This window comes from Ornithodoros turicata, chromosome 1 (genome assembly GCF_037126465.1).
Source record: "Ornithodoros turicata isolate Travis chromosome 1, ASM3712646v1, whole genome shotgun sequence".
NCBI classification, from domain to species: domain Eukaryota; kingdom Metazoa; phylum Arthropoda; class Arachnida; order Ixodida; family Argasidae; genus Ornithodoros; species Ornithodoros turicata.
This window is the reverse complement of record NC_088201.1, coordinates 39006194-39016561: the sequence shown is the minus strand read 5'-3', so window position 1 is coordinate 39016561 and position 10368 is coordinate 39006194. Positions and strand designations below refer to the sequence as shown.

Sequence of the window (10368 nt, the reverse complement as noted above, 5' to 3'; positions counted from 1 at the left end):
CGCCATGCTCACACTACACTTATATGCGGATAACCCGGACAAGCTAATCCAAGCTCATCCATTCCGAAATACACAAAAGTGGTGGGCGCACGTGTTGGTTGTGCGCGATATCTGTAGCAAACGATAGCACATTTCAAAAAAGAATGGGTAGGAAACGGAACAAGAAGCATCATAAAAATGAGAGCAGGACCGATCGATCTCAAAGGGTATATCCACTTGATTTTACTCTAATCAATGGGAATCATATTTGATCAAAGGCAATCCGCAATTTCAGTAAATCGGTAGGTTCACTCCGACAGCTGGTGAGACGTCAGAGTGAACCTGCCCTTGGCTGGTTTTTCACTTGATTAATCGAAAATAAACTTTTAATGAGTTCCCATTTTCATTTCAAAGGTAGTGACATTTCATATGAAGTTTACAAGACAAAAAGGAAGGAGCGAGAAGTTTTCTCTTCAGTTTACAAAACTTCAGCAAATTCTTATTCTTCTTTGTTGACAACATATGAAAAGGTCATCACCTGCATGGCTACATGACAGAGCTATAAAAGATGTTTAGAAGCATGCAGTGATATTAACGCAGGTAGCTTTGAACTGCAGTGGAATTCGTATATTTGGTGATGTCCTACCAAGACACAGGTTGCTATTTGCTAAACAGTGGTCCCCACGGCAAAGAGGTTCAGCTAACTGCCTTTTGTGCCATGACTAGATGCTTACCCAGGTTCAAATCGTAGTGCCAGCTGGGTATTTTCCAAGAGATGTTTCCCTATGCCTTTATGTTGACGCAGTTCCCTGCGCATGATCTCTTGAAGATGATTGTGTCTTAAATTTGTTGAAATATCATGTTCCAAACATTGAAAGAGGTGTTCAAAATAGTACATCAGTTTCTTCTTGACTTGGTGCATGACACAAGGATGCATTTAGTACTGATGCAGTTATGTATGTATGTAAAGTTTCTCTTTCATCATAGTTTTCGAAAGTTTTCTCGTCATCATTAAAATAAAGTTGTTGTTTTTACCCTTTGAAGGATGCATTAGTTAAATAAGCTTGGTACAGTACACACACTGTGTCCACCAATAGCTTTAACTTAGTTTCAATTGCAAAATTGAATTACACATATAAATTTTAAAATACAAAAATTGTGTGTTGATGTTTCAGAAGGTCGAGAATGGAACCACTACATACACAGACATAGTAAAAACTAATACAGCGTTTGAAAAATACTACAAGGTGAGATAACATTTTCTTGTACTGATGTTGTGCAAGGCTTGTGGAACTACAGCTAATAAACCCTGTTGTGTGTGCTAATCAACTTGTTGTTCATGTCATATTTTATGAAATGTACTGTACACCTTCAGACACTGTCCTTGCTTGTTTGCAACTTTCGCCATGCCAAAGCAGTAAACTGTCATAATTTATTAAAACAAAGGCTCAAGGCATAGTTCCTGAAGACAAGTGGGATGACTTCATGCGTTCATTACGCACCGGATTACCAGTTGCATTCCGTATCACTGGATATTTACCGTAAGTTCTGGCACACGTATCAACCATTTGATATCCAACCTAATATTTTTCTGCTTCTTGTAGGTTTGCTTCACATTTGTGTAACTGCATATTGTGCTTACACGTTTGGCCTCCCTTCACATTTCAGTGAATCAAACCACTTACTCAACATCGTCAAGAGTGAATACTTCAAGAGCCTTCTAAGTGTTGGGGACAATGCAGAATCTGGCAAACCAACAGCATTGTCTTGGTAATAGTGACAAAAATTATATTTTCAGAGATTTGTGATCAAGCTTAGTATCATTTGAATTTGCTGGTCACTGACTATGTTGTTTTAAAATTGACTTTAGGTACCCCAATGAACTCGCATGGCAGCTTGACCTTTCTCGCATAATGATCAGAAAATCTGAGGCGTATGCCAGACTTCACAGTTTCCTCATATCTGAGACTGACACAGTGAGTTACGTTCACATTTAGCAATAATAGAAGATTCACCGGCTAGCACGGTGGCACGCTGTTTGTATTTTTTGCAGGGTAACATAACTCGTCAAGAAGCAGTTAGCATGATACCACCACTGCTCCTGGATGTCCAACCACACCATAAGGTATAATCCTGAGCAAATTTTTAGATTAGGATGCGTGCATGCAGCTACATGTTTGTGTAGGTATTGGATATGTGTGCTGCTCCAGGATCTAAAACGGCCCAGGTAATGGAGATGCTTCATAGGAAATCAGATAGTCTTCCAGAAGGTGTTGTGGTAGCTAATGACGTGGACAATAAGCGCTGTTATATGTTGGTTCACCAAGCGAAACGTCTTCGCTCGACTGCTTGTTTAGTTACGAACCACGACGCTGCTGCTATGCCCAACATTTCCATCACCAAAGATGTTAGTACTGTTCTTCCATTACAATGCTTCCATTTAGCACTCTGTTGCAAAGTTTGTTGCAATTTCAGGATGGTAGTCTCGAGGTCTTAAAGTATGACAGGATTCTTTGTGACGTCCCTTGCTCGTAAGTACAGTGCTACGCTGAAATAAGCTGTTGTCAATAGAGTATAACATGCTAAAGGGACGGTCGCATCCGTTCCTGTAGATTTCGAAACTATAGTGTCATTTTATTTCTCGTGGACCACTGACCACGGTATTGAAAATTTCACGCAAAATAGTGGCGTAGTTTGACTGTTATTCAGTGGAATACACGACGAGCGGACGCCGGATGTTGAGAGTATGCCGGAATTCCCTCTCTGGAAAAACAAGAAAACGTCACTCCCTAAGAACCAATGAGGGCGCGACTTTGAGAAAAGGAATGCCACGGCCGTGCGGGTGTCTCGCAGAATTCCGGGGAGTCTGGATGGCGCCTTTCTCCTCTAAACACTGCCCTCTCACTCCTCTGGTTAGCGAGTGATGTCACGCCGCCGGAACCTCTGCAGCTGGAGAAGCAGCACTGATCTTTCAAATTCGTTTATTTAATATCTAAGCACTTTTAAGCACGAAAAAATTAGCCAGGTAGATTTTCAGCTGATGCCGAGCATAGTGGTATCAGTTTCATAGATGGGTTTCTGGATGCAATCTTCCCTTTAAGGTATCCATTTGTGTTACTGAGAAATGGCTTTTTATCCTGCCTTACAGTGGTGACGGTACGCTGAGAAAAAATATAGACTTGTGGAGAAAATGGAATGTTGCAAATGGAAACAGCATTCATGGGTAAGATTTTTTTTTTTCCAAACGTCATGTACCTTTATTTCTGTTCTGTTTGTTTCTGTTCCTAACTTGCGGCATCTACTTTGAACTGCTAGGACGGTTATTTGTGAAGGGTTTGAGGTGGTCTTGCTGTGGTTTGGGGTTTGTTGTTCACACTAAGAGCAGTAAGGCCCAGTGGTGTAACAGGGGAGGGGGGGGTGCATAGGGGGCTTCAATCCCCCCAAATGTAGCCAATCAGTAGTAAGCGTGTTGCTGTATCTTCACGGCTGGCTCGTTAGAATCTGTCGAAGCGCTCAGAAGATTGATCGTCACTGGCGAGGATCATCCAAGCGATCACTAAGTAGATGCACGTTGTGCACATTGACCAACCAGTGTTCTTCGTTTTTGTTTTTTATGTCACAACCCGCAATAAAATTTGAGTCCGTGCCTGGGTATTGATGGGCATTTTCTCTTTTGTTGGTTGACTCACGATCTTTCATTATGAGATAATCTCTCTTATCTCCTCTTGAGCTATCTGTGTTCTCACACCACATTTATCCTTTATATTTTGCATCTGAATTTGATAATGTGGCTTTATTATTAGGTCATGTTAATGTGTCACTCATAGATCGAGAAGTTACCTGTAAAAAAGAACTCGTTACGAGTTAAGTTACCGTGTAAAAAATTTGAATAACGAAGTTAATAACGAAGTTCTTCAGCCTGAAATGTAACTCGCAGTTACGTAGTTACTTAAAAAAGAGCGAGTTACTTCTAAGTTACTTCGTACACGAAATAGCACTACACAGGTGCAGAGCGCGTGAGCAGTTGAGTTCGACCTTGAGTTGCCTGCGGAGGAGTGCAACATGCTTAGATAGTTTTCGTTTATGTCCAACAATTCGAACGCTTTGCATCTTACTCCCTATGGGCACACAATGGTTCAGCTTCATTTCAATGGCAGCAGTTCTTACTTCCTGAATAGAATACTGTCAATAATATCACGTTTATGGCCTAAAATGCCATGAAAGAACCGGAGAGATAGCAAGAAAATAAGTGGACGTAAGTGAAAAGCGAATTAAAAGTAACTTGGAACTTAGCTTAAGTTACCTGAAAAAGAAATGAGTTCCTCTGAAAGATACCACGGTGCAAAAGTACCGAGTTAAGTTACAAGTTACCAAAAAAAGGAACTTAGTTGCAGTAACAACTTACTTGTATCGAGTTACCTCGAACTCTGGTGTCACCTTTGTAAAATTGTATGATTTTTTTTTTTTGTAGATTGCAAGCACGAATAGCAAAACGTGGTGTGGAGCTCCTTGCTAAGGATGGCATTCTTGTCTACTCAACGTGCTCTCTTAATCCACTAGAGGATGAGGCAGTTGTTGCTAACTTGCTGCTGCAGTGTGAAGGTCAGCTGTTTCCTGGCACACATACATGTTAATCATTATTGAAAGTTTTCTTCTGTCATTTAATTATGCCATAGGTATGAATCACAGCTTGTGACTATGACAGCTTTTTTTTTCTTATAAAATTGGTTCAGTTGTGAAAATGTTAACTTGTTTTAATTTTAAAGGGGCTGTGGAGCTAGTGGATGTTAGCGATCGCCTCCCTGGTCTTGTGTGCAGTCCTGGTTTATCCACTTGGAAAGTAGCTAGCAAAGACTTGACCCTGTACAATTCTTTTGAAGAAGTACCAGAGTGCTATCACACTCAGATTCGACAACATATGTTCCCACAGCCACCAGATGTATTAGAAAAGCTCCACCTGGAACGATGGTAGCTATCCATCAACTCGGATCTGAATTTTACTTATCTGTTGTATGTGTACTACACTCAAAATGTTTCTGTTCCCATCAACTAGCATCAGAATATTACCTCATCAACAAGACACAGGTGGATTCTTCGTGGCTGTGCTGAAGAAAACATCATGTAGACTTCCTTGGGAATCGCAGAAGGACGATAAAATGAGTAGTCTTTCTGCAGAATCAGGTGAACAACTGTATAATATTTCCAGGCATTGCCTTGGGGGGGTTGCTGGCCCACTTTGTGGTATTTGGGGATTAAGTGAGCTGTGAAGACCATTTGTAGTCATCCTCATTGAAGAGAAGTTGCCTATACCTGCTAAGTGACTATATGCAACATCAGTGAATAAATAGGGGCCTTGTGTTTCAGGGCTAAACCTGGTAAAACCTGTTTTTACCCCCCAATCTGCATCATCATCACTCTGGGTAAAACGCGAAAAACCCCTAAAACTAACTTGGCAAAGTGCAAATCACCAATACGGGTACTAGATAATGCTATGCACTGTACATTCAGTGTGGCCGTTCCGTATATCCTGTGCATTGAAGATGTGAGAGGCGCTCTTGTTTTTTATTTGCCGCCCAAACCTGATATTGCACGATTTTACCGTTTTACGGCTCCTGAAATAACTCCCCGATTTTTACCCCCAATTTTAAAAAAGGCCCGGTGATAAACACGCTTACATCCAAAGAAGACTAATGAGACCGACAAATATAAGCATGTGTGTCCTCCTTACTCTCCACTGGGGAGTCCGGCTCCAAGCCCATCTCCCGGAAAGTCAAGTCGTAAGTCCACTCCTATGATGGACATAGATCGACCTCCCTTCCTTCCCCCCAGATTCTCTTCCCGGTATATAGTTCTTTTCCCAGTCTGGTCCTGGCAGTAACTATGGTGTTGAACGTTTTCAATGTTAATAATGACTATCTATCATCGTCTTTCCAATTCTCAGGAGAACCGAAAGCCCTGTCCACCAGTGCTACTAAAGAGTAAGTAAATTTACGATAATTTTGTGCATGCGTATTATCTTGTGTATTATCTATGTGTATTTTGATTATCTACAAGTGCATGTAGAATTTACAGTAAGCCCTTGGTAATTGGTAAGTTGTGCAGTTGAGCGAACCAGCTGATATGAGTGATGAGGGCATACCACATGGCATGACAGGGCATGAGGGGTGCGGGTGGAGGGCATGCAAAATAATGTCTAATCCGTGGTTGTTGGGTGCAGTAGCTTAGAACAGCAGATCACAAGATAGGGTACTGATGTAAGATGAGAAACACAAGACAACGTGGAAAGTCAAATGAAATGTGCATGCTGAGTTGCAAACTGCATTCACCTCATCTACTCACACCTTGATGACATCATAGCATTTGGAGAGGGAGGGAACAAGTATATTTTGGCAGCACAAGAACACAGAGACGCCAAAGAAATGCAGATTGTATAGTGGTACATGTTCATTTTCATTCGCTTCACTGTGTTCAAGGGTGAGGCTATGTGCACAACATTGCACTAGGAGGGGGTGGGGTTTTCTAAGGCCACATGGTACGAAAAATTTTGTGGAATCAGCAGGTTGCCAGGCACATTTGTTTCCAGTTATGGGCCTTGTTTTGAGAGAGATCAACTAACTGGTTGCAAACAATTTCAGACCAATTCCAAGAAAAAGGCGAAGAGTTCTGGGCTACAAAGAAGACCCTTTTGTGTTTCTTAAGCACGATGACGACATCTGGAAGGCTGTAAGGTATAGAGAGTGCTTATTTAGAGAACCTTGTGATTAGCTGTGTGGACCTAGATTATGGCATACAGATAGAGAAACACTGCATCTACAGTAGCATGTAAAAGTTTCCGGCCGGGGACGCCACGTTACGTTGATGTTGACATATTATTTTTCATAGCAGAATAACAATTTCACAGAATTCAGCACAACTGAGCTAAGGGGGATGCCGGATAATTTATTTATTTCACAATACCCTCAAGGGCACCCTAATACCCTTAACAGGGCATTACAGAGGGTTGGGCTTACAAACAATTTAATATTGAGCAGAAAGCCAGGATAATCATAGTTGTGATGGGATATATAATAACCTTTCCTCTGTCCAATCAGGTTTAGCTGAAGTTCAGCACAGAGCTTATTCTCTTGCATGACTGTGTCAATTTGTAGTGAAATCATGTTTATGCTGGAGACCAAATACCTTCCATTTCCCCCACTATCAAATGTTCATAGGAACAAATTACAGTCAAACCTCGTTACAACGAAACGCGATAGAGCAAAATAATTTGGATTCCCCGGCAGAGGGCCATAGAACACAAAGGGCGCAAGCTGCGTCCTGTTCCCGCGGCGAAGGATGACATGTGCGATTAGGGTCGGGAGGAATCTGGTGCCTACAAAAGGAGGTCTGAGTCATTGGAAGGTTTGGGATTTTCCTTCTGAGGTTTCTCCTTTTCGCGCTGGTTCTGAACTGTCCGGTTGCAGCCAAGTACAGGACAGAAAGAGCACGAGACGCAAGGTGCCAACGCGCGTGTGGGAAACGCTTCGTTCGCGTGGTGGCCTACGTGACGAAATCAGCCAGATTTTCTTGACAGGGACAAACATCTTGTAGCAACGAAGAGCCTTACGGAAGACGCACTGCCACAGACGTGCTTGGAAGGTGTGCGGTAGTGACTGTAGTGTGCGGGATCGCGACACGATATGGAGAACACTACGGAGGCTTTGGCGGCGTACGAACAATGCGTGACAGCGCATCTTCTGGCATGACGCAGACGCGAATAACCGGCTATTTCACGCAAGAATAAAATGCCGTAAGTGCTGTTTTCCGCTGCATTTGTAGTTGTTATAATATTTCAAGAAAAACTTTCCCGTATCGTAGCGGGAGTTATCGACGCTTATGTACAGCGCGCGCCCTCGCGAAGATCGCGGTTCATGACCTCCAATTCGATACAGCGAAATGTTCGATACAACGAAAGAAATTGTGGCCCCCGTGAGTTTCGTTATATCGAGGTTAGACTTGTAGTTACATGTGAATTTTGGAAATGAGTTTGGGGAACAACTTGAATTTTGTGGACACATTCTTGGTCATCCTTTTTCAGATGAAACCATAGTGTGACCACTGAAGTCGTTATCTTGTACTTGGCATCTGACAGTCACACCCACAATGTGCATTTAAGCTGGCCTTTTGTGTATCTGGATGGCAGGATCTCATAGTAGGAGAGTGGGGACAGCTGATGTTGCCAGCTCCTCCATTGCAATCCTTGCCACAATGAGCACACACGGCATTGACTCTAAAAGTGTAAAAATTCCCTGCAGTCGTCTGGTGCATATGCCACGAAGAGGAAACGGGGATACATAGACTATACATAGGGGTACATTAGTTTTGACAACATTATTGTTTCATGTTTAGGGACTTCTACAAGATTGACGTCAGTTTCCCAAGCACTCAGCTTTTGGGGCGCTGCCAGCAAGAGAATAAACGCAACATCTACCTCGTGTCCAAAGCAGTGAAAAACATTATTGAAACAAATAGCGATAAAATAAAGGTGTGTGAAGGAAAACTTTTACTGTACTCAATACGGATCTGGTTTTCAATTGGTGATAAGTACATTATCCATTGATCACTGTGGCAGTTAACAAGCCTTATTAGACACACGTGGGTGCCTCGGTGGTCATAACCATTTGCTCTGCAGGTGATCAACACAGGCGTGCGGGTCTTCTGTCGATGCGAGGGAAAGGAGGAGCTAGACTGTAATTTCAGATTTTGTCAGGAGGTAGGAACAGACATTTTTATGAGATTGTTTTTCTTGCCATATGGTACTTTTCGAACGTGTTGATAAGGCCAGATGCTGAACTATGCATTGCTTTCTCACAGGGTCTCGCGACCGTCTTTCCTTACGTTGGGGACAGGAAACTGCATATATCTAAGGAAGACTTTTATGTGTTGCTTACTGAAGAATACCCCCTGGAAACACAGTTTTCACCAGAGCTGCAGGAAAAAATAAAAGATCTGAGTATGCTTGTTACACTATCAGTAATGAGAAAATCAATTGAATATGAACGAGTAACGAATAATACCTGACGTTACATATCAAAGGTGATCTTGTTACAGCTTGAATATTTTGCAAGTTGCAAACGCATCGTGAAAAAAAGATTAGTGCTTTGTTTTTGTGATTATGTAACAAGAAATGCATTCTTCTGTTTTCAGCAAAGGGTTGTGTCATCCTGATATGCACTGCTTGTCCGGGGTACGTAGTTGACACCTATAGCAACTGCAATGTCCATCACTTTTTGTGTAGAGTTTGTAGTATTGTGTTTTCTGGAACACTACTAAATATTCTTGTGTACTCTGTCTGCTCTGTGGTATTATAAAGCATCGCTGCCGTATTGCAGGACAGCTGAGCAATTTGACATCATTCTTTCCGGACGGAGGGGAAAGGCTACACTTCGGGGCTACGTTGCAAAACAAGAGCGTGTCCATTACCTGCGCCTGTGTGGTTATGATGTGTCAGAGTTTGGTAAGTTAAAGATGGGTGTGGTAATTGGTGCTGATGGAAAGCTTGTTACAGTAAATTTGGTTACCTTTTCAAGTAACTTATCACTTTTGACTCCCGGTAACTTCTGGTGGGACTCATTACTTCTAACAATAGCATTAAAGTGCATTAAAAAAAAGTTGAGGGACCAGCATTGGGTGCCCCTCATATTTGACAGATATAAATATGGCGGGAGCTTGGTGTTATGAGCACAGTTAATCAAAACTTTGGGATAATACAAATCCTTTAAAAGGCTTGCCCAGCATGCTGTGGGATCGTCTGTCTGTGGCTTCAGTGGATGATACGAACAGGCAGGTTACCAGAAGCTTTTTCCGCAGTTGTTTGGGTAACAATGTGTCACTTAATGACTAAGCTTCATTTCAGAGGGTCAGTATGTCTGTCCCGTATGCATACAAGCAGGACAGACACACTGACCAGATAGAACTAAAGTTGAATGTGAACACACATAGTATGACCCTACTTTTAAAGGCTTCCTTTGTAGGTTAAGAACCATGTATTATGTATATGCGGTTAAATACGGTACTTATTCAACCATACAAACTTTGTTCCCAACAAAATTTTTTTGAATGCATTGTAGCTGTAGATGGCTTGTTTGAATTTGGTCCTCGTATGATTTATATGAGCATTTAAATTTTATCTGCAGAAAAACGAGATAGGAAGAAAAAGACTGAGGAAAATGCAGCAGATCAGACAGCCGCAGAAGAGACTGTAAAAGATAACGAAGAAACTGTTCTGAAGGAAGCACAAGAAGAAATGTCTGTCTAGTACTACTGTGACAGTAAATACCGTGGACCAGTACACAGTTTTGTTTACTATTGACTAACTGACCTGCATATTCAAAAAGTTCGAAACTACTCGCA

General features: G+C 41.9%; 1 protein-coding gene across 2 annotated transcripts; it reads left to right on the top strand.

The window, feature by feature from the left end:
- Positions 1–55: 55 nt before the first annotated feature.
- LOC135378037 (RNA cytosine C(5)-methyltransferase NSUN2-like) lies at positions 56–10306 on the top strand. 2 transcript variants are annotated; one of them, XM_064610867.1, is made up of 20 exons: positions 56–206; positions 1158–1226; positions 1426–1520; positions 1648–1749; positions 1850–1955; positions 2033–2104; positions 2165–2386; positions 2455–2510; positions 3128–3202; positions 4451–4581; positions 4746–4947; positions 5033–5160; positions 5921–5957; positions 6615–6707; positions 8365–8500; positions 8648–8728; positions 8830–8968; positions 9163–9202; positions 9348–9472; positions 10152–10306. In XM_064610867.1, exons 1-20 carry the CDS (start codon positions 144–146, stop codon positions 10271–10273), a joined length of 2094 nt encoding a protein of 697 aa, XP_064466937.1. In that variant the 5' UTR covers positions 56–143; the 3' UTR covers positions 10274–10306. The 2 variants fall into 2 exon arrangements, with proteins under 2 accessions (XP_064466937.1, XP_064466936.1); XM_064610866.1 differs by having other exon boundaries at positions 1155–1226.
- Positions 10307–10368: the final 62 nt, after the last annotated feature.